Genomic DNA, 25,591 nt, shown 5'->3' on the forward strand with positions numbered 1-25,591 from the left:
ATTTCAAATACATTGTGGTGGTGTATAGAGCCAAAAATGTTAGAATTGTGTCAGTGTCCCAATATTTATGGACCTGACTGTGTACATATATATATTTTAACAGAAGGACCCGGCTTCTCAGGGGTATATTTAATCTATTTAATTTAATGTTTGTGTGTGTCGTTAAAAGATGACAACAGTATCCACTATAACAGTGACATCCACAGCCCCCCACCTCTTAGAACTGACCCCCCACCCCCACAGTGCCCCATCTCCTTAAAATGGGACCTCCACAGCAGCCCACCCCCTTAATTTTGACCTTTACAGCAGCCTGCCCCTTTAACAGTGAGTTTCACAGCACCCCACCCCCTTGACAGTGACCTCCACAGGGGCCCGCCCGCTTAACAGTGAACTCTACAGCACCCGCCCCTTAACACTGACTATAGGTTACAGTCCCCTTAACTGACCTCCACCATTCCCAGCCCCCTTAACCACTTCACATCCGGGCCATTTCCCCCTTCCTGACAGAGCCATTTTTTGCAAATCTGACGTGTCACTTTATGTGGTGATAACTTTAAAACTTATCCAGGCCATTCTGAGATTGTTTTCTCGTGACATATTGTACTTGATGACAGTGGTAAAATTGAATCAAATTTTTATTTATTTTTTATGTAAAAAAAAAAAAAAAAATTTACCAAAAACTTGGAACAATTTGCAAATTTCAATTTCTCTACTTTTATAATAGATAGTAATACCTCCAAAAATAGTTACTTTACATTCCCCATATGTCTACTTCATGTTAGGATCATTTTGTGAATGTCATTTTATTTTTTGGGGACATTAGAAGGCTTAGAAGTTGAGAAGCAAATCTTGACATTTTTTCGGAAAATTTCCAAAACCCACTTTTTAAGGACGAGTTCAGGTCTGAAGTCACTTTGTGAGGCTTACATAATAAAAACCACCCAAAAATTACCCCATGATAGAAACAACACCCCTCAAGGTATTTAAAAACAGATTTTACAAACTTTAGTAACCCTTTAGGTGTTCCACAAGAGTTAATGGAATATGGAGATAACATTTCAGAATTTCTATTTTTTGGCAAATTTTCCATTTTAATCAATTTTTTCCAGTAACAAAGCAAGGGTTAACAGCCAAACAAAACTCAATATTTATTGCCCTGATTCTGTAGTTTACAGAAACACCCCATATGTGGTCGTAAAACTGCTGTATGGCTACACGGCAGGCCGCAGAAGTAAAGGAACGCCATATGGTTTTTGGAAGGCTGATTTTGCTGGACTGGTTTTTTGACACCTTGTCCCATTTGAAGTCCCCTGATGCACCTCTAGAGTAGAAACTCCAGAAAAGTGACCCATTTTGGAAAATACACCCCTCAAAGTATTCAAAACTTATTTTACAAACTTTGGAAACCCTTTAGGTGTTCCACAAGAGTTAATGGAATATGGAGATGAAATTTCAGAATTTCTATATTTTAGCAAATTTTCCATTTTAATCCATTTTTTTCCAGTAATAAAGAAAGGGTTAACAGTAGGGATCGACCGATATTGATTTTTTAGGGCCGATACCGATAATTTGTGAACTTTCAGGCCGATAGCCGATAACTTATACCGATATTCTGGGAATTTTCATTTAAAAAAAAAAAAAAAATTCCTACACAAATCTGCTGAAAATTAATATGTTTATTGTTAACGTGTATTATTTTTTTTGTAAATCTTTCTTTTCTTTTTCATTTATACTTAATATTTTTGTGTTTTTTTTTTTTTTTTTACTAACTTTTAGCCCCCTTAGGGACTAGAACCCTTGTCCTATTCACCCTGATAGATCTCTATCTCTATCAGGGTGAATAGGATCTCACACTGTCCCTGCTGCTCTGGGCTTTGTGCACACAGCAGCATGGAGATGAACATGGCAGCCAGGGCTTCAATAGCGTCCTGGCTGCCATGGTAACCGATCAGAGCCCCAGGATTACACAGCTGGGGCTCCGATCGGAGGAGGAGGGGAGAGGGGACCCTGTGGCCACTGCCACCAATGATTAATACGGGGGGGGGGGGGGGGGGGGGGGGGCTGGGGGGGGGGGGGCGCACTGCGCCACCAACGTTTTTAATACTGGGGGGCTTGGGGGGGGGGGCGCACTGTGCCACCAATGAAGATAAATCTCTCATTAATTCATATACAGGAGGCGGGAGCTGGCTGCAGAATCACATAGCCGGCTCCCGACCTCTATGAGCGGTAGCTGCGATCCGCGGCACCTAAGGGGTTAACTACCGCAGATCGCAGCTACCGCTCATAGAAGTCGGGAGCCGGCTATGTGATTCTGCAGCTAGCTCCCGCCTCCTGTATATGAATTAATGAAAGACTTATCTTCATTGGTGGAGCGGTGGCCACAGCCCCTCCCCTTCTTTTGTCCTCTCTCCTCTAATTGGCGGCAGCACAGGGGGAGGAGACACTGCTTCCTTCTCCCCTGTGCTGCTGAGGGAACACAGAGAGCGCTGAGAGCAGCGGTTCTGTGTTCCCAATACGTTATCGGTATATCGGCAAAATAGATGCTGATACCGATAACTGTCAAAATCCTGAATATCGGCCGATAATATCGGTAAAACCGATAATCGGTCGATCCCTAGTTAACAACCAAACAAAACCCAATACTTATTGCCCTGATTCTTTAGTTTACAGAGACAACCTATATGTGGTCGTAAACTGCTGTATGGCCACACAGCAGGGCCCAGTAGGAAAGGAGCGCCATATGTTTTTTGGAAGGCAGATTTTGAAGACCCCCTGATGCACCCCTGGAGTAGAAACTCCAAAAAAGTGAACCCATTTCAAGAAACTACACCCCTCAAGGTATTCAAAACTGATTTTACAAACTTTGTTAATCCTTTAGGTGAAAAATAATGGAAAATTAAGATGAAATTTTTGAATTTCACTTTTTTGGCAAATTTTCCATTTTAATCCATTTTTCCAGTAACAAAGCAAGGGTTAACAGCCAAACAAAAATCAATATTCATTGCCCTGATTCTGTAGTTTACAGAAACACCCCATGTGTGGTCATAAACTTCTGTACGGGCACACGGCAGGACGCAGAAGGAAAGGAACGCCATGTGGTTTTTGGAAGGAAGATTTTGCTGGACTGGTTTTTTGACACCATGTCACATTTGAAGACCCCCTGATGCACCCCTAGAGTAGAAACTTCCAAAAAGTGACCCCATATTTTGGAAACTACGGGATAAGGTGGCAGTTTTGTTGGTAGTATTTTAGAGTACATATGATTTTTGGTTGCTCTATATTACACTTTTTGTGAGGCAAGGTAACAAAAAATAGCTGTTTTGGCACCGTTTTTATTTTTATAGTGCATGTTGCTACGGATGCGACAATACCAAATATGACTTTTTTTGGTTGTTTATTTCAGTTTTACATAATAAACCATTTATTTTTTTATAATTTTTTTTGTGTCTCCACATTCTGAAAGCCATATTTATTTTTATTTTTTGGGCGATTGTCTTATGTAGGGGCTCATTTCTTTTCGGTAAGAGACGACGGTTTGATTAGTACTATTTTAGGATCCATATGACTTTTTGATCACTTGGTATTACACTTTTTGTGATGTAAGGTGACAAAAAATTGCTTTTTTGACACACTTTTTTTAAAAAAAATTTACGGTGTTCATCTGAGAGGTTAGGTCATGTGATATTTTGATAGAGCAGGTTCTTACAGACGCGGCGATACCTAATATGTATACTTTTTTATTAACTTTTTTACACAATAACAGCATTTTTTAAGCAAAAAAATATATATTTCAGTGTCTCCATATTCTAAGCCATAGTTTTTTTTATTTTTTGGGCGATTGTCTTAAGTAGGGGCTCATTTTTTGCGGGATGAGGTGACTGTTAGATTGGTACTATTTTGGGGGGCATGTGCCTTTTTGATCGCTTGCTATTACACTATTTGTGATGTAAGGTTTTTTGTGGCACTGTTTCTATTTATTTTATTTTTTATGGCGTTCACCTGAGGGGTTGGGTCATGTGATATTTTTATAGAGATGGTTGTTACGGTTGCGGCGATACCCAATATGTCTAGTTTTTTTTATTTCACTTTAACACAATAATAGCATATTTGAAACAAAAAATGATGTTTTAAGGTCTCCATGTTCTGAGAGCTATATTTATTTTTTTATTTTTAGTGATTTTCTTATGTAGGGGCTCATTTTTTACGCGATGAGGTGACTGCTTTATTGGTACCATTTTGTGGGACATATGCCTTTTTGATCACTTCGTGTTGCACTTTTTGTGATGTAAGGTGACAAAAATTGCTTTTTTTGACACAGGTTTTTATTTTTAATGGCATTTATCAGACAGGGTGGATCATGTGATATATTTAAAGAGCCGGCCGTCACGGATGCGGTAATACCAAATATGTCTATTTTCTAAATTTTTTCCTATTTTTGAATTACTTATTTGGGGATTTTTTTTTTTTACATGTGAAACTTTGTGTCCCCCATAAGGTCTTACAAGACCTCTGGGGGACATTTGACTTCCTAAAAAAAAAAAAATTCACTATCGACTTCTCCTGTAACTGGGGCTGACATAGTAGCCTCCGTTACAGGGTAAATACACCCTCCAGAGAGGCTGCACAGCACTATACTGTGCTGTACAGCCTCAGTGCAGGGCTGATCGTGGTCTATGGAAGACCCGACAGCTCCTGCACTCTCCCAGAGCTTCCTGCTCTGTATACACAGCGCTCGGTGAGCACTGTGTATGCAGCGATCTAGAAGGCAGGGACACCTGGGAACTGTCCCTGCCTTCTCTCTGCGTTGCCCTACTGTCACTGACTGTCACTGACAGCGGGCAACCCGCTCTGCAGCTGCACGATTAGCGTGCAGCTGCGATCTCTGAATGGAAGTTCCAGAACATCCATTCAGAGTTAAACATCCACCCATAGGACGTTTATATCCTATGGGCGGATGTGAAGTGGTTAACAGAGACCTCCACAGCGACTGCCCCATTAACAGTGACTGCCACAGTACCCGCTCCCTTAACAGTGACCTCCACTGTACCCCGCCCCTTTAACAGTGACCTCCACAGACCTTCATTCCCTTAAAATGTGACATCCACAACACCCCACCCCCTTAACAGTGAGCTCTACAGCACCCCGCCCCTTAACACTGACCTTCATAGCGAACCGTCCCCTTAACTATGACCTCCATCGTTCCCTACTCCCTTAACAGAGACCTTCACAGTGCCCGCCCCTTTAACAGTGACCCCACAGCGGCCACCCCTTTTATTAGTGACCTCCACAGTACCCCATCTCCTTAACAGTGATTTCCACAACACCCCGCCCCCTTAACAGTGGCCTCTACAGCAATCTGCCCCTTAACACTGACCTCCATAGCGGACCGTCCCCTTAACTGTGACCTCCACAGCAGTCTTCCCCTATGGTAGCTAGAGGTCCGGTTTTAGGCCGGACAGTCCGGCTTTCAGACCCCCTGGCCTCTGTCCTACACAGGATCTGGACGGACGCAGGGATGCCTTTTGAACAGCTCACTCTCAGGCAGCAGCATTGTGCTGACTGAGTGTGAGCTGCAGGGAGAAAGTCACCGTCCCTCTCACCCCTGCAGCTGACAGAAGTTTCGTTTTACTTAAATTTTTTCAATCCCCGTCCGCTGCGGAGTGGGAGGGGCGTGGCCTAACTGGCTCAGAGGCGTGGCTTATTGGGGCAGGGTTTCTAAGTCAGTCTTTTGAGGGTGGCCTGAATGGCCACCGTACCTGTCCCCTGAACTGTGAACTCCACAGCACTCTGCTCCCTTAATAGTGTCATCCCCAGCGCCCTGCCCCTTTAAAGCTGACCTACAGCAGTGAAGAAAAATGGCTGGGTTGTTATGGAAACCTGGTGTAAAACTGTGTGTATGTGGAGACAAAGGGCCTGCGAGCTTCTATTGGCTGATAAGGGACATGTGACCGTGTGTATGGGAGTTGGGATATGAAGAGAAAGACCTGCAGGCTTCTATTGGCTAATGTAAGTAATGGGATGTGCCATATGTGCATTATTTGGGAACATCTCAGGAACGGTACGTCTTAGAGAGCTGAGACCCGGTCTAAAACCTTCCCGGACACCTGATGTACCTGTGTGCAAAATTTGTGATTGTAAATGCGACGGTGGGGATTCCTTTAGCGGACATACACACAAAAAAAAATACATACATATATAGACACACACAGGTATAAATATATATATTTAAAAAAAACGCACAACAGTAAAGACAAAAATAACTAAATGCTTTGAACTATATTATAAATTAACTTTTTGTTGAATCAATGAAATATACCGGTATGAAGTTAAGCAACGGGTAACACAATAGCAGAAAATACAACACACGGGTTCATTCAATTACAGATTAAACAAATGCACAAAGAAACAAAGAACATATAAAAATAAGAAATACTGCTCTCAGCTAGACGGATGTTTTCACCATTTCAAGGACAAGATGAATCCCATTCAAAGTCGTCTGATACTCTGCATGCATGAGGAGTGCGGTCATTTAATACACTGGCACATTAAAGTACTCATGTCGGGGCTACAAAAGAAATGCAAGTTCAAATTCAAGATCACTCAGGGGCGAATGATACACAGCTAAAGACTTGCCGAAAGAAAATCACTGGGACACTATGAATCATTAGTGGCTACTGGATGAGCCAGCAGCACTTTATGATTGAGGAGAAAGGGTTAAGTTCATTTGATTGATTGATTGATGTTAATAGGTTTGATTAACAAGAGGTGTTAGGATATGGGCAGACGTGTTTGGCCGAACATGCGATGACCAATGGCCTCACCATCCCAAAGGTAAAACCTCAGTTTTACTTGCAAAACTGTGTGGTCTTTGGTGACCAAATGTTGCTGCGCTTTGGCCACACGTCCAGACACCGCAACGTCTTCACATATCCTGGATTTCATGAACACTCCCTTTCCTAAACACGTTATAACTGCAAATTATATATCCCTAGCATAAGGATTACAAACGTACGTAAGGTATATATAGGATAAAAGTAAACTGAGTGTCCATGCTACTGTGCAAATGCAATACAGAAAACATGGTGTACTTTTCTATCATTACCACGGCATATGAAGGTGCCTTTTTTTTTAATAGAAGCTTCATTTGCGGATGTAGCCGCGCTGAATTGACTGTTGAACTGTTACAAAACTGACAAGGGCAATAAAGTAAAAACTTCAGACTGCTGCAAAACTTGTCAAGCAGTTATATATCAGGCAAATATGTAAGTGATTACAGGTGTGGTGTGGTTAGACACTGGATGTTGCCACAAAAGGGTGTAAAAGTGCTTCCCCCACAGGCTCTCAGAGGCTACTTTTAGGTAGTGTACCTTCTGGTGAGAGAGACGAATGACTGCTAGACATGCCTCTACAGCTGACAGTCTTTGAGACTGAGAAAAGCAGGCTGGTCATTTTAACAAATTGGCAGGCTGTTCTGATCTAGCTATTAGGTGTTTGGAGCAGTGGTTAAATGAGAGCACATAGACAGTGAACAGGCTCCAGTCGGGCCAGACAGGCCACCAGTTGAGAGGATCATTTGATCAGCTGACAAGCAGGAGCAGCTCCCACAGTTTTGCTGTCCACCATATAGACACGGATGGCACCTTCATTACACCCCTGTCTCTGGTGGTGAGTGCTTTAATACTGCCTTTGCTGTGGAGCGACACACTGCTCCAACTGGGCAGCCATCACATACAACATTCGGTCACCCCTTGTAGTGATACGAGGGACACTACCAGCTGTGGCCCCATGTGTTGCCTCTCATGACTTCCAACAACCAATTTTTCAGCAGGATAATGCTCACCCACACAGAGCAAGGGATTCCCAGGAATGTCTCTGCCAGATTGCAACACTTCCTTAGCCTATCCGGTCGCCATATTTATCACCAATTGAGCATTTATGGGACCGGCTGGGATGCCAGCTTTAGCAATCTATGAGTGTGCAGCAGCCTCCATTCCCAACAGTATCTCATCTTGTGTCCAGGCTAGAGGTGGCCCAACAGGGTCCTAGTGCCTCCTTTCAATTGTACAGTTTCCACCAATAAACTTGTCCTCTCGCTCTAATATTGTCATTACTTACATATATCATCTTTGCATTCACGCTTAGAAAGTTTCATTCGATCCCAACAAATTCTTGGTGCGTTATTTTATTTTTTTGTCAATGAGTATACATCTGTAAGCCAGTTTTCACTGAATTCGTTTATGGCTCACTTGCTTCTGAAATACAAAAATATCAACTTTTCCCTTCCATTTAGTTTCTGCAGATTGTCTCCTTCACCTAGCTGCTGGTGTTGCTGAATCTGACAAGTCTGTCAGAGAAGGCGCTCTCTGTTCTCCCATTTCTTCTGTAACGCCAATTTCACAGGAGCGTGTTCACTGCGTGTGGAAGTGTGATTTCTCATAGTGATCTCTGCTCCTGTGACATCATGATTTATAATGCTGTGTGTTTCTGCCGGACATCGGCTGTAATGATCTGTACTGATGGCATTATCCGAGTACAAATCATTATAGTAGAGGTCGGGCACAGACACAAAGCCAAAACCGAAATTTAGGCTTCTAGTAGCAGAAATTAAAAGGGGTTTTCCAAGTGTTTATTTCAATTTTTTTTTACTGATGACCTATCTTCTGGATTTGTCATCAGTATCTGATCTGTGGTGGTCCGGCAACCGAAACCCTCGCCGATCAGCTGTTTGAGAAGGCAGCAGCACTGGCAGCAGCGCCGCGGCCTTCTCCAGCTTTTCCTAGGCCATGTGACATCACATTCATTGGTCACGTGGCCTAGGCGCAGCTCAGCCCTATTGAAGTGAATGGGGATGAACTGCGATACCAAGCACAGCCGCTATACAATGCACAGTGCTTTGCTTGGTGAGCACAAAGAAGGCCGCCGCGCTACTGTGGATGCCGGTGCTTTCTCAAACAGCTAATTGGGGGGGTGTCCTGGGTGTTGGACCTTCACCAATAAGATACTGATAACCTGTCCAAAAAACAGGTCATCATTTGAAAACACTTGGGAAATCTCAGCTTGTGTTAGATATCAGTGGTAGTCCACAATCACAGATTGCTTAACAAATGTGTCAGAAAACAATTTTGACTAGATTAACCCTTTCTTCGGGGGATCCTACCTGAAGGAGAGGACACATTTCTGTTCCCCTGCATCTCTCTTTATGAAGTTACTGGTAATTGGGTCGCCAATAAAAGCTGATGAAGTATGAAAGGGCAGGAGAGAAAACCTGTGAAATGTCATCCCTGTATCTTCTGATGCCATCAAGCAGCTGGTGGCCTGTAACATACAGTTTTCTTCTACAAAACAATATATACTGTGAAACCATAAAAAAAGAAGAAATCTGACTTTTCTAAAGGTCAGTACAAATAGGTATAAATAGCATAAAATCAATACGTCTTGCCAGCTGGGATGGGAATCACAAAAGGTTGAGATATAGGATACGTACAATGATTTCCCACTATTGGCAATTTTCACCAGAAATTAACGACAGAAGCCGTGAACATATGGCAATGAGAAATATATCACACAAATCCTATCATTTATGTCTAGATGACATGGCGTGCAACTGTTTTCCACTCCTGGATTCACGATAGCATTGCTCATTCCATTACCATAATAATGATGGTTTTTTCTAAAGCTGCTGCTTCTGGAAAATGATCCGAGTCAATGATAATAGCCAGTTAACCCGCTGCCTAACGTAACAGAAGAGGCATCATTCATTTAGGCTCACAGCCCTTACTATGGAGACGGCTGAGGAACATCAGCAATCCATCTTCACAGAGGTTTCTCCAAGGTTACCTTCTAATATATTTGGGTTTGCCAAAGAGTCCTCTGCTCCATACGAAGCTACAATACCTAACCTTTGCCAGGCCCTAGCTACTATGTCTTGTGATCAAAGCTTTAAATGAAAGCTGTCATCACATACCTGTAACTAAAGCCATCTGCTTCGCTAGATCTGCGCTCGTCACCAGTTTCTAAAGCGGTTTGTCGCTTCTCGTGCCTCCAATTCTGAGAAATAAGTGTTTTTATGTTATGTAAATTAGCTTATTGGTGCAACAAGGGCATTGTCGTTGCATCCAGAGGCTTTACTCCGTTTTCTAGGACGCCCGTGCCCCCCACCTCTTTGACTGACACGGCCAGGCGGTCTGTACTCACGCCTGGACCTGAAGTCTTGCGGCAGAGCGTTTGGTGCCTGAGCAGCACATGGATGGAGATCTCCAGGGACTGCGGTTGCGCCGTACATACGCCCACCGATCTCCAGCCATGTACCGCTCATGCACCAAACACACTGCCGCAAGACAGGGCCAGGCGTGAGTACAGACTGCCTGACCTGAGGGTAGGTCATCGGCATCTAAATCGGTGGGGGTCAAACATCTGGGACTCCCTCCGATCAGCCGTTTGAGAAGGCTCTGGCTCCCGCTGTAACACCACGGCCTTCCCTCAGCTCACCAAGCACAGCGCCGTACATTGTATAGTAGGTGTGCTTAGTATCGCAGCTCAGCCCCATTCACTTCAATGGAGCTGAGCTGCCCATAGGCCGCGTGCATAGGCGGATTGGCCATAGACCCCACAGGGAAGCTTCCAAGAGGGCCGTCAGCCAGGTCCATCAAGATCTGATGCTCTCAGCATTAATTAATGTGAGCATAATTTTGTGCTGCACTGTGGTACCCGGTTCTGCTGGAGCGGTATTTTGTTCTGCACTACGGTATTGACCTTCTGTCAATTCGGGGCCGCCTGCAACATGGGGCTACATTTTTAAATTTTTTTTCCAGGGCCGCTTTATTTTCCCTGTCCGCTCCTGGCCATGTGACAGATGAAGCTAGCGTTACATAGCATAAGCAAAGCTGCGGGTAGGGTTGGGCGATATCAAAAATATTCAGACGATAACGATATTACGAAATTTATCGCGATAACGATATATATCGCGATAAATACCCATTTAAAAGAAAAAACACAAGGAGACATTATACTGTATGGGGGCCCCAAGGAGATGTTATACTGTATGGGGGCCACAAGGAGACGTTATACTGTATGGGGGCCACAAGGAGATGTTATACTGTATGGGGGCCACAAGGAGATGTTATACTGTATGGGGGGGCCACAAGGAGACGTTATAGTGTATGGGGGCCACAAGAAGAGATTATACTGTATGGGGGCCACAAGGAGATGTTATACTGTATAGGGGGCCACAAGGAGATGTTATAATAAAGTCTTGTGGCCACAGGCCACCATACATACAGTAATGTCTTCTTGTTGCTCATGTCACTCATTATTCCCTAATGCCTGCTATTATAGATCAATGTGCTGACACTATTCTATGCTTTTTAGGGTCTCTCACTCACTCCTGTTCCTCTGCCTGGACACTCCTCGCAGGCCAGGAGTCGGGCGAAGTGGCGAACTCTTCTGCGGAGGGAGTCTGGAGAGACTTTTCCCGCGGCTGCTTCGATTGTGTGCTGGGATTCTGACATCAGATGTCGGTGGGCAGAGATTTGAATATGGGAGCAAGGAGGCAGGAGAGCCGGGGGCGGCCGCTGCGGGAAGTAATACGTTTATAATTTCGTCATCAGAGCACACGAGCGAGGCAGCCACAGGAAAAGTCTCTCCAGAGACACGCAGTACTCACACAGAGTTCGCCACATACAATAGAACCGCCATGGGTGGGTGACGGACGGTGATGTCAGATGGTGGGTGGAGTCTGGAGACTTGAATAAGGGAGGCGGAGCAAGAAGGAGCCAGGAACGAGTGGAAGTAATGTGTTTGTACTCAGCGCTATGCAAGGTGCAGGGGCGGGCGTACGCAGATTTAGAAGCGGTCAGCGCACATGACCGCTTCGATGATGTCACAAAATACTGCGGTAATTGGGAAACAGCGATAATCGCCATATCGCCTTTTTTTAATACCGCGGTATATCGTGAACACCGGTATACCGCTCAACCATAGCTGCGGGAAGGTCGCAGCGCTAATGTGGGCCCTGGTGCCTTCTTAAACAGCTGATCTGTGGAGATTCTGAGGGTCGGACTTCCACCAATCAATTAAATAAAAACTCAGAAAACCATTTTTAAGGGGTTTCCAGTACTTCGATTAGTTCATAAATATCAGATTGGTGGAAGACGGACCCCGGGTACCCCCACTGATCAGCTATTTCCAGAAGCTTTGGCACCAGAATTCCATAGCTCTGTCCACTATGTAGTGGCGTTCTGGCTTACTTGTATGCTCTCATACATTTAGCTGAACAACAAAATGTAGCTTCAATAAACTCATTCATATCTTATCATTTAAAAGTAAAGAAAAAAATAAGATATTTTTGCCGTCATCAGTAGCTTTTCTACAAAGCATTACAAGAAATCCTCACATGAAATGTTACTTGTTAGAGTGCATCCCCAGGACAAGAGCACACACATTATAAAAGGAGAATAAAATACACGGGTGATCCTGATCACACATTGATAATGGGTGTAAAGTCAGGGATTTATGTAAAACAGTGCTACACAAGCAGGATGCCCCGGCCATGCCAAGTTTTAGATAAGGCTCTCTGGATTACGGGTCCATCCAAGCCTTGCTGCAAAGCACCATGATCCATGAAAAGTGCATTCAGAGGAACTACCCAAAACCCTGGATGAGTGCATTTATGTATAATAGACCTTTAGGTAGAAATGCACTTTAAATAAAAATAAAATAAATGGGAGGATGAATAATATGTATGAGATCAATAAAATTACTAAAACCAATAAAATAAAGTCACAGGTATAAATCAATGTGTGGACAGGCACCAACTGATGTTATAACATCCCACTTATCAAATACTGCCATGCTAATAAGAATTGGCCCTGAGCACAATTCCAGCTCCGTCTGTACACAAGGGAAAGGTAAGTAGTTCATGCAGCAGTCCCTGCACAGCACCCAGTGTTACACGTGCATCCGAACACTTCAGTGTGTAGTTACCAGACACCTACAGGGAGTTTCTGGAAGGCTAAGGCTTCATTGGTGGTCACTATCACAACATATTGTCTGAGTAACCTCCAAAGTCTTCATTCTGGCTCTACAAATATAAAACCGGATGGTGAAAAATCAGATTTGGGAGCAAAAACTGAAACATATTCCAATGTAAGACGTACCCAATATTTCTCATGTCAACCAGGATCTGCCAACAATTGCCCAATGCGTATGGCAAGTTTAAAGTGAGAGTTCCCTCCTTAAAGGGGATTGTCCAGCCAGTACAATAAAAAATATGAAAATGCATAAAAAATACTCATCGAACCCTCCCCACTCTGGTTCCAATGCTGTAGGTGTCCAACACCAGTCTCTGTCCCTGTTCCCTCTTCACTCGTGAAGTGTTGACCCAGTACAGACAGTAACTGACTGAGCAGGGTCCAAGTGGGGAGGGACCAGGAAGTACAGAAAGCATCGGAACGTTTGTGGCAAGGAATCGGTAAGGTGTTGTGTTTTTTATTTCTTTTTTTTCTTTTTAAAGCATTCTCAACCTTTTTTTAAATATTATTTTACAGGCCAGCCACTCCTTTAATGCATTGTATATGTCTTTTCTTATACTGAGCTCCAAATTCCATTCACAGAAGTTAAAGTGGTTTTGCCACAAAGTTTTTATTGTACAATAAGCCTTGAAGGCAGCCTTTCACATTAAACAGCCATCACCCAAATGACTGTTAAAGGGCATCTGTCAGCAGATTTGTACCTGTGACACTGGCTGACCTGTTACATGTGCACTTGACACCTGAAGACATCTGTGTTGGTCCCATGTTCACATGTGCCCGCATTGCTGAGAAAAATTATGTTTTATATATGCAAATGAGCCTCTAGGAGCAACAGGGGCGTTGCCGTTGCACCTAGAGGCTCAACACTCTCTCTCTGCAACTGCCGCATCCTCTCCACTTGGATTGACAGGACCAGCCAGTATAAACGTGATCGTGATTGCCTGGCCCTGTCAATCAAAGTGCAGAGGGTGCGGTAGTTCCAGAGAGAGCAGAGCCTCTAGGTGTAACAGCAACGCCCCCGTTGCTCCTAGAGGCTCATTTACATCATTTTTCTCAGCAATGCGGGCACATATGAACATGGGACCAACACAGATGCCTTCAGCTGCCAAGCGCACATGTAACAGGTCAGCCGGTGTCATAGGGACAAATCTGCTGACAGATGCCCTTTAAGCTAAGCCAATAGCATACACATTTGGCTCATTTGACCGTGCAGGTTATTTTAGTGGAGCAGGAAAGATGAATAGCACCTATCTGGATCACCTAGGGTTTTTCCAACAGCAGTCAAGTGAAGGTCTGCCAGTGCCCACAGACATTAGACTGCTGCTGGATCTCACTGTCTACCTATGGAAACATTTCAAGGGTTGTAGGAGGTTAGAAAAACATGGTTTCTTTCTTCCAGACACAGCACCACTCTAGTCCCTAGGTTATGTCTGACATTGTAGCTCAGTGCCATTCACTTTGATACCGGGCACAGCTCAAGGACAAGCGTGCATGGCATCCTGATACTGTTTGCACTAACCATGGTTTCTAAGGCTTGTTTTAGGCTTGTTTTATGACTTGCTCGCAATTCCTCCAAAGCTAAGACTCAGTTAATTAGATAGGACTTTGTGAAAGAAAATATTAAATTTGCTGGGGGTCAAACCAGGAAATACATAATCCTGGCAACCAAGTGAAATTCAGAACCGCTGATTCATGCAGAATAATGTATGCAACACTAACAGATCCTAACAAAGATCGTAGAGTAAAGGGCCTTTTAGGCAGGTTGATGCACAAGCAATAATCTGGGATGAACAGAATGTTGCCAGTAATTCCTTTGTAGGGGGATGAATGATGACTACTGTGATCATTCATCCCTATACAGATACACCGTTTTCAGCACATCCCTCTTTACACAGGACGACCTGCTGCTGGAAAACAATGACTTTATGTGCAGCGTAAAAGAATCGCTCACCCAACAAACAAGTGTTTGCTCATTCGTCAGGTGATCAATGGCACCTATACGATTGGGACCGTCACCAAGACCTCGAATGCAAATACTGATTCCAATGGAGAAATGATCAGCTAAGCGCATACACTTTTCTACTGAGATCAATGGTAATTGCTGAAATTTACAAGTGTGCTCTGAATGTCATAAGTACAATGTCATTTAAGGCTATGGACACCTTCTGGGCAATTTTTTATGACTGCATTTTACTAATTTTCAGAATCTTTTGTGATACAAGGGTCACTGTCATGTGAATCTACTTGAAGATCTGTTTTCTCTGGTATTACCGCCACCCAGTGTATCTATATAATGTTAATCCAGTCCAACAGCATATATAGCGATCACATTCTATAATATACCGGTACATTGTAAGACACTGCTGCTACTTATTGGAACAGAAAAGGGTGGTGAAGAAGGAGACAGAGAGGTGGCTGATCTCCACACGTGTGACTTTCTTACCCGCTTCTACTTTGAGGAATTAAAGGATAACTGTCATATTTTTATTTTATTTGCTAGTTTATTAGAGCTAGGCATGTATACCTGACTTAGTCTGTCAATGATTGCAAAAAATCTGTAATTACCTTATAATAAAAGCTTTCAATAATGTCCTTTGTCCCTTTCCACTGCTCCCTTAAAAGACCGTTGCTATGGCTCATCTGTCTCCGGCTAGGAAGACGGAGGGGCGGTCCTTCACACTGCATGCCTGCATTAGGTTTCAGAGTGAGGAGGCGTGTCTCTCAGTAATCCAATCTGATTGGCTGGCAGGAAGCTGCTGGCTACAGCAAGTTTGTATGTGACCTGAGGGAATGCAGTCTTGGCCTCAGAGAACTGGCAGAGGAGCCATCTTGAGAAGATCCTCATAATGTAGGACTCAAAACAGCCGTAACTAAGGGGAAAGCTCAAGGAAAACAGTGGTAAGTGAAGAAACTAAAGATTGCTGTATGCATAATGCTGCTACAGCAATTGACGCTTATCCTTTAAGCATTACCGAACACACATTTCAACACTTTAAAGGTAATCAGTCACCAGTTTAATGGTGTCCTAACTAAGAGCAAAATATACTAGTGACAGGTCTCCTTAGCAAAATGCTGGGTCACTTTCTTTAACTGACCCAGCCGTTTTGCCAAAATCTTGTATTGAACAGCTCTAGCACCTGCCAATGAGTCCTGATATTCATGAGCTACTGGCTTTCCCCGCCGACCTGCTGCTGATTCATAGTAAAAAATCTATCAGAGGCAGGTGGGCGGGGACGGCCATGAGCTCATGAATATGGGGACTCATTGGCACTCTAAAGTGAGGGCAGCAGAAAACTGGTTACACATTCCCTGTAACTCTTCAACCATTTTAACTGTAAGGGCCCATGCACACAACTGTATTTTTCTGCAGTGGCTATCCTGCTTTTTTTTTCCTTATCGGATAGCCCATTCATATGTAATAGACCATGCATCAGTTTCTTTTCACAATCCTCTAATCTCAATGCAGCCCCGATTCCTTTCGGCAGTTGCGCATGAGAATAGCCTTTCTGTTCATGGCAGTGAGGAAAAACAGAATGCCATGGAAAGCACCCACTGTTCGTGGATACGGCCAAGTGCAAGAGGGGTTAATATGTAACGACATCGCAAAAACCACACACAGCTACGCTGATTAAAATGCAACAAGAGCAAAAACCTTAGCTTAGGATAAAGTAGATAAATGACAAATATTATATCACTTATTTGAAACACAAGGCACTGAGACAGAAACAAAATGCACTGAAAACAGTAACATAAAGCCGTTGCGTCTCTGTTTTTCTATTTTATTTTATTTTTTTGTCAACTCCTTGGCTCTAGAACTTTATCTGTGAGGTTCACAAACCTTATAAAAAAAAATCTCAACTAATATTTGTCTATGGCTTATGACTATAGACAGTATTGTGAGGGGAAGTGTCTCAGTAGCCGAGCAGTAGATACAGGCCGCCCCCATGTAATTGGTGCATGGCACTGTATGATGTGAAAGTGCTGCAAGGACAAACATGTCAGGGGTGAGAGTCAGCAATGCATACTTAGGTCTCACGCACACGAGCGTTTTTCGGGTCCGCATCCGAGCCGCAGTTTTTGCGGCTCTGGTGCGGACCCATTTACTTCAATTGGGCCGCAAAAAACGGAACGGTCGTGTGCATGAGGCCTTAGGGACATATTTCCAAACTGCATACAGGATGGATATATGGCTTGGCTGTCTTCCAAGTTTCGACAAAAAGTCAAGACTTTGACTCAAAGAGAGGCACTTCCAAAAGGAGGCACTGGTGAGATGCTCTCTTTCTCTGGGAGATACTATACCCTTGTTGCAAACTGCACTACAAATATGAGGCCTACAGTCATCCATAGAAAGGTGTAGGCAACTCTCTCTCCCGATTCCTCCATAAACTTAAATGCACAGCCAAATATGCATGTGTTGTCAATAGGGAGTGGGGAGTAAGCGCAAGCTGTTTTTAACAGCAGTTAGAGATATGCTTTACAGCAATCACGAGGAATATAGAGGGGATTCAATGACTTCTATGGGAGAGTTTTCTATGTATGCTCTGTGGCCTGTGCAGAGGTCACTGTACAGAGAGGGGTGGTAGATAAGCTTCCTTACCTATTGTGAATGGTGGATCCAATGTTGTCTATATAGTAGAGGTGCTCCTGTGGCGGGGTGTCCCCGAAGCTGATGATGTGTCTGGCCCTGTCAATCAACCGTCAGGGGGACCATCAACTGGCTGCAACAATCTCGCACCTGCACCACTGCTCCAACTAGCAGCACAAGCACAGAGGTTCTGCTTCCACTAATGGAGCAGCAACCGTACATGTGCCGCGAGCGAGTGGAGGGAGCGCTCTCATGTTCGGGGACACCCCGTTGCAGGTACGGAACCCCGCTTATTGATGAGACAAATTGACTAAGTTTATTTGTGCATGTCTACTATATATACAATATATATATATAAAAATAATACCTGTCATTGTAATCCTGCCTGTGATGATGAGATGACTGCTAGAAACTTATTACCACAGAACAGGAATTCTCTATTATTAGGCCTAGTGGCCAGTGTAAAAACAGCAGGATTTTAGAATTTTTATTTTTAATATAGACAGCTACATGGAAAATTAATTTATTTTATTTTTTTTAAAGGGCTTCTGTCACCCCACTAAAGTGATTTATTTTTTTTGGGCTAGTTAAATTAGTTATATTGCGATATCTGAAAATATAATTGTGTTACTTACTTTGATCCAGCAGTTTCTGCAAAAAACGAAGTTTTATAATATGTAAATTCGGTCTCTACCAGCAAGTAGGGCGGCTACTTGCTGGTAGCTGCTGCAGAAATCCGCCCCCTCGTCGTGTTGATTGACAGGGCCAGCCGGGATCTCCTCCTCCGGCCAGCCCTGTCGGCATTTCAAAAATCGTGCGCCTGTGTTGATTCGGCGCAGGCGCTCTAGCCCAAAAAAAAAAAAATCACTTTAGTGGGGTGACAGAAGCCCTTTAAAGCCACCTATTGTCGTACCAACCTTACTAAACCAGGGATAGTGCCTGGTAGTCTTGATCCTGCCCTGCTGAATAGAATAATACTTTAGTGCACTGAGGGGCGGGTCCAGCACTGGAAAGCTGAGGTGCACCAAGGAGCTAGGTCCCATCCCTCAGTGCACCTCATTTGCATAATTAAAAGTATTTTTTTTCTGGGAATGATGCAACAGACAGGTATCATTTTAATCAGCATGATCAATCCTGTCAGGCAGTATACCTGGTTTAATAGGGTTGATCCTGCTGAAAGTGCTCGTTAACATAATTTAAATACGGTAGGTCATTTTCTGATGACACATTGCCTTTAAAGTGATTTTCTTGTATTTTACATTGATGGCCTAGATTTAGCGCCATACTACAATACTAGATAGAGAAGCATGGACAGAAATATTCCTGTGCAGAGAAGAAGCTACGGGGTTATAGCAAGAAGGACGGACCCCTACTAGTCACACACTGATGGCCTATCCTAAGGCTATAAAACCTATAGGAATCAAGAGTGTAGTTATTTTACCTCCTACTGATGAATACAACTGAAATGTCCAGTTTTTGGCCTTAAAATAAGCCTGACATGTCTGCTCATTAGAAAAGAGAGGTTTTTTTCTTCGATAAATCCTTAATTTGATTATAGGTTAGTAAGGTTTAGTAGGTAAGGTGCACAGGTAGTTTTAGTAGAGTTAGGGCTCATTCAGACGGCCGTATGCTGTCCGCAAAAATACTGAATGCTATCCGTTTTTTTGCGGATCCGCAAAAAAAATGAAACATGTCCTATACTTGTCCGTGAAAATCAGGACATAGCCCCATTGAAGTCTATGGGTCCGCAAAAATACTGAATGCTATCCGTTTTTTTGCGGATCCGTTTTTTTGCGGATCCGCAAAAAAACGGATAGCATTCAGTATTTTTGCGGACAGCATACGGCCGTCTGAATGAGCCCTTAGGGTTGATTAACTATACCTGAAAAAGTGTCAAAGAAGAGAGTCTAGCTTCTGGGATTCAGCAATGAGAGAGTAGAGAAGCACACGTGTATATCAGATGGGGACACCGGACACAACAAGCTAATAACAAACTAAAAGACAAAGCGGAGGCTCCAAAACACAAGGGAAACAATAGCCTTTATAACACACAGTACGTCACAGGACAGAGTATTAGAGATTACATTACATACATTTAAAAAGAGACAGAACGCTCAAGATGGAGACACATGCGGAACATGCACTTTACTAATGAAGAGATCCAAACTAAGGCCTGCTGAAAGTGTAGGTACCAGAAACAGTACGGACGTCCCAGGACTCAAGTACATAAATGTTTCGGGGTTTTCAATGATTTCGATACTGATGGCCTATCCTGAGGATAGATTATCAATATCAGATTGGTGGGGGTCAGACTCCCTGCTGATCAGCTGTTTGAAGAGACCAGCATTCAAGTGAATGGGGCTGAGGGGCACTTCCAAGCAGAGCCACTATCCAACTGACGGCGCTGTGCTTGGTAAGCTGCGAGAAGGCCGTGGATCGGTCATCGATACAGAAGACCCAGAAACCCCCTTTAATGTCACACAAAGGATTGGTCACAGCAGGAAAAGTCCATATCGTGAAGAATCTTGGCCCCCAGAATTTGGGGTTTCATGGTTCCTGTTCCAGATACCAACCTAGGTCCTGGGGTCCAGGCTAACCACTTATTACACCAATGTAATGATGCTACACTTTATAACCGTATATCAGTTGGTCATGTAGTAGAGAAATCTACAGTCCAGATGAATGGCGTCTAGGGGAAGAGAGGAAGCAGGCCAGTGATTTGGACACCCCATCATCAGTGATTAGTAGCAGGACATGTACAAGAGGCTGATAGGTGGGCATGCAGGAGAGAACTCCAGTTTACTTACCTCCTGGAGCAGGTCCGCCTGTTCTATGGCTTTTAGAACATTTTTCTTTGAGGTCTCCTGGACTTCACCTCCCAAAAGAAATTCATCCAAAATAAAATATGCTTTCTCAAAATTAAAGATGATGTCAAGTTCACACACCTGAAAACAAACCCAGTGCGGATAAGTAACACATTAACAACCAGAAGAACTGCAAACTATCTACTGGAAACACAAGCTGAGCGGGAGCCATGTCTGAGGGCCACACTGCGCTTAGTGCTGCAATAAATGTCTGCAGGATCTATGTTACAAATTTATAGCTTACTTAAGTTAAAAGGATTTTCCAGTTTGCATCAACTTCCTTTAATATAATTACATATGAAGGTAGCTGCAGTTTTGTAATGTATTTCTTTTATATTTATTCCTCCTATCTCCCATTCTGGGCCGTGGTCACAAAACCATGTCCATGCAGCTCTTTCTTATTTCCTGTCCATGGGCGGGGCAGAGATAGGGGAGTGTCTATCACAACTAGCTGGGTGGGAGGAGCTATAAATCAGCTGGGCATTGTTAGGGGCGGTGCTGGAGCTGTAGCAGGGAGAGAAGAAGTGCATCATGGGTTTGGTTGGATACAGCAACATGAAGTGCTACATACAGGATGGAGACCAACCGGAGGGATTGATTTACATGGAGAAAATGGGGCAGAAGATGTTAGAGTGAAAAAAGGATGTACATGAGGTAAGCAACTACATGAGCAGAGCTGTTAAAAAGCATAGTAATCCTGGAAAATCCCTTTAATGGAGAATGAACTGAGAAGTGGCTAACATGGCTACACACAGTACATGCTTTAGTTTAAATGTCAGTTCTTGTTCCTCTGTCCATGGCATCTAGGACTGCTCCAAACAACATTTCATTGTATTGTAAATTGTATTACATCGTATTGTACAGTGACAATAAAGGCATCTTATCTTATATGGCTAGCAAAAGCAAGGATAATGCTTTTGACATTTTTACACTAATACTATTATTAACATTACGTTAACAAACATATTCCTCATCATGTCTGAAAGTATTCCTGCACAGCTCTATCATACAGAATATGTCCTATAATGATAGGGACCTCCTGCACAGCGCTCACATACAGAATATGTCCTATAATGATAGGGACTTCCTGCACAGCGCTCACATACAGAATATAACCTATAATGATAGGGACTTCCTGCACAGCTCTATCATACAGAATATGTCCTATAATGATAGGGACCTCCTGCACAGCGCTCACATACAGAATATGTCCTATAATGATAGGGACTTCCTGCACAGCGCTCACATACAGAATATAACCTATAATGATAGGGACTTCCTGCACAGCTCTATCATACAGAATATGTCCTATAATGATAGGGACCTCCTGCACAGCGCTCACATACAGAATATGTCCTATAATGATAGGGACTTCCTGCACAGCTCTATCATACAGAATATGTCCTATAATGATAGGGACCTCCTGCACAGCGCTCACATACAGAATATGTCCTATAATGATAGGGACCTCCTGCACAGCGCTCACATACAGAATATGTCCTATAATGATAGGGACTTCCTGCACAGCGCTCACATACAGAATATGTCCTATAATGATAGGGACTTCCTGCACAGCGCTCACATACAGAATATAACCTATAATGATAGGGACCTCCTGCACAGCGCTCACACACAGAATATGTCCTATAATGATAGGGACTTCCTGCACAGCGCTCACACACAGAATATGCATAAGAAATAATCCCAGCAGACGTGCTTGCTCTTCAGAATGTGCTTTATTAACGGTTCAAAGCAGCTTTGAACCGTTAATAAAGCACATTCTGAAGAGCAAGCACGTCTGCTGGGATTATTTATTATGCATCTTATGGAGATTGCTCCTTTCCCGTGCAGACATTGAAAAGGTCGTGAGCTGTCTTTTTTGGAAATTCTCACATACAGAATATAACCTCTAATGATAGGGACTTCCTGCACAGCGCTCACATACAGAATATAACCTCTAATGATAGGGACTTCCTGCACAGCGCTCACACACAGAATATGTCCTATAATGATAGGGACTTCCTGCACAGCGCTCACATACAGAATATGTCCTATAATGATAGGGCCTTCCTGCACAGCGCTCACATACAGAATATGTCCTATAATGATAGGGCCTTCCTGCACAGCGCTCACATACAGAATATGTCCTATAATGATAGGGACTTCCTGCACAGCGCTCACATACAGAATATGTCCTATAATGATATGGACTTCCTGCACAGCGCTCACATACAGAATATGTCCTATAATGATAGGGACTTCCTGCACAGCGCTCACATACAGAATATAACCTATAATGATAGGGACCTCCTGCACAGCGCTCACACACAGAATATGTCCTATAATGATAGGGACTTCCTGCACATCGCTCACACACAGAATATGCATAAGAAATAATCCCAGCAGACGTGCTTGCTCTTCAGAATGTGCTTTATTAACGGTTCAAAGCTGCTTTGAACCGTTAATAAAGCACATTCTGAAGAGCAAGCACGTCTGCTGGGATTATTTATTATGCATCTTATGGAGATTGCTCCTTTCCCGTGCAGACATTGAAAAGGTCGTGAGCTGTCTTTTTTGGAATTTCTCACATACAGAATATAACCTCTAATGATAGGGACTTCCTGCACAGCGCTCACATACAGAATATAACCTCTAATGATAGGGACTTCCTGCACAGCGCTCACACACAGAATATGTCCTATAATGATAGGGACTTCCTGCACAGCGCTCACATACAGAATATAACCTATAATGATAGGGACTTCCTGCACAGCTCTATCATACAGAATATGTCCTATAATGATAGGGACCTCCTGCACAGCGCTCACATACAGAATATGTCCTATAATGATAGGGACTTCCTGCACAGCTCTATCATACAGAATATGTCCTATAATGATAGGGACCTCCTGCACAGCGCTCACATACAGAATATGTCCTATAATGATAGGGACTTCCTGCACAGCGCTCACATACAGAATATGTCCTATAATGATAGGGACTTCCTGCACAGCGCTCACATACAGAATATGTCCTATAATGATAGGGACTTCCTGCACAGCGCTCACATACAGAATATAACCTATAATGATAGGGACCTCCTGCACAGCGCTCACACACAGAATATGTCCTATAATGATAGGGACTTCCTGCACATCGCTCACACACAGAATATGCATAAGAAATAATCCCAGCAGACGTGCTTGCTCTTCAGAATGTGCTTTATTAACGGTTCAAAGCAGCTTTGAACCGTTAATAAAGCACATTCTGAAGAGCAAGCACGTCTGCTGGGATTATTTATTATGCATCTTATGGAGATTGCTCCTTTCCCGTGCAGACATTGAAAAGGTCGTGAGCTGTCTTTTTTGGAATTTCTCACATACAGAATATAACCTCTAATGATAGGGACTTCCTGCACAGCGCTCACATACAGAATATAACCTCTAATGATAGGGACTTCCTGCACAGCGCTCACACACAGAATATGTCCTATAATGATAGGGACTTCCTGCACAGCGCTCACATACAGAATATGTCCTATAATGATAGGGCCTTCCTGCACAGCGCTCACATACAGAATATGTCCTATAATGATAGGGCCTTCCTGCACAGCGCTCACATACAGAATATGTCCTATAATGATAGGGACTTCCTGCACAGCGCTCACATACAGAATATGTCCTATAATGATATGGACTTCCTGCACAGCGCTCACATACAGAATATGTCCTATAATGATAGGGACTTCCTGCACAGCGCTCACATACAGAATATAACCTCTAATGATAGGGACTTCCTGCACAGCGCTCACACACAGAATATGTCCTATAATGATAGGGACTTCCTGCACAGCGCTCACATACAGAATATGTCCTATAATGATAGGGCCTTCCTGCACAGCGCTCACATACAGAATATGTCCTATAATGATAGGGCCTTCCTGCACAGCGCTCACATACAGAATATGTCCTATAATGATAGGGCCTTCCTGCACAGCGCTCACATACAGAATATGTCCTATAATGATAAGGACTTCCTGCACAGCGCTCACATACAGAATATGTCCTATAATGATAGGGACCTCCTGCACAGCACTCACATACAGAATATGTCCTATAATGATAGGGCCTTCCTGCACAGCGCTCACATACAGAATATGTCCTATAATGATAGGGACTTCCTGCACAGCGCTCACATACAGAATATGTCCTATAATGATAGGGACCTCCTGCACAGCGCTCACATACAGAATATATCCTATAATGATAGGGACTTCCTGCACAGCACTCACATACAGAATATGTCCTATAATGATAGGGACTTCCTGCACAGCGCTCACATACAGAATATGTCCTATAATGATAGGGACTTCCTGCACAGCACTCACATACGGAATATGTCCTATAATGATAGGGCCTTCCTGCACAGCGCTCACATACAGAATATGTCCTATAATGATAGGGACTTCCTGCACAGCGCTCACACACAGAATATGTCCTATAATGATAGGGACTTCCTGCACAGCGCTCACACACAGAATATGTCCTATAATGATAGGGACTTCCTGCACAGCTCTATCATACAGAATATGTCCTATAATGATAGGGACTCCCTGCACAGCACTCACATACAGAATATGTCCTATAATGATAGGGACCTCCTGCACAGCGCTCACATACAGAATATGTCCTATAATGATAGGATCTTCCTGCACAGCGCTCACATACAGAATATGTCCTATAATGATAGGGACCTCCTGCACAGCGCTCACATACAGAATATGTCCTATAATGATAGGGACTTCCTGCACAGCGCTCACATACAGAATATGTCCTATAATGATAGGGACTTCCTGCACAGCGCTCACATACAGAATATGTCCTATAATGATAGGGCCTTCCTGCACAGCGCTCACATACAGAATATGTCCTATAATGATAGGGACTTCCTGCACAGCGCTCACATACAGAATATGTCCTATAATGATAGGGACTTCCTGCACAGCGCTCACATACAGAATATGTCCTATAATGATAGGGACTTCCTGCACAGCGCTCACATACAGAATATGTCCTATAATGATAGGGACTTCCTGCACAGCGCTCACATACAGA

General features: G+C 43.4%; 1 protein-coding gene across 8 annotated transcripts in view; it reads right to left on the minus strand.

The window, feature by feature from the left end:
* AP1S2 (adaptor related protein complex 1 subunit sigma 2) overlaps nt 1-25,591 on the minus strand; it is a 133,556-nt gene that overhangs the window by 51,423 nt on the left and 56,542 nt on the right. For 3 of the 8 annotated variants that reach the window (XM_040423324.1, XM_040423322.1, XM_040423320.1), the window contains exon 4: nt 20,421-20,558. In XM_040423324.1, the coding sequence (XP_040279258.1) occupies nt 20,421-20,558 (138 nt within the window). Of the gene's footprint in view, nt 1-6,256; nt 6,566-12,992; nt 13,079-19,495; nt 19,528-20,420; nt 20,559-25,591 lie in introns of those variants that run through there. The other 5 variants (XR_005777444.1, XM_040423323.1, XM_040423326.1 and 2 more) reach the window with 4 other exon arrangements.

This window comes from Bufo bufo, chromosome 3 (assembly GCF_905171765.1).
Source record: "Bufo bufo chromosome 3, aBufBuf1.1, whole genome shotgun sequence".
Lineage (NCBI taxonomy): Eukaryota > Metazoa > Chordata > Amphibia > Anura > Bufonidae > Bufo > Bufo bufo.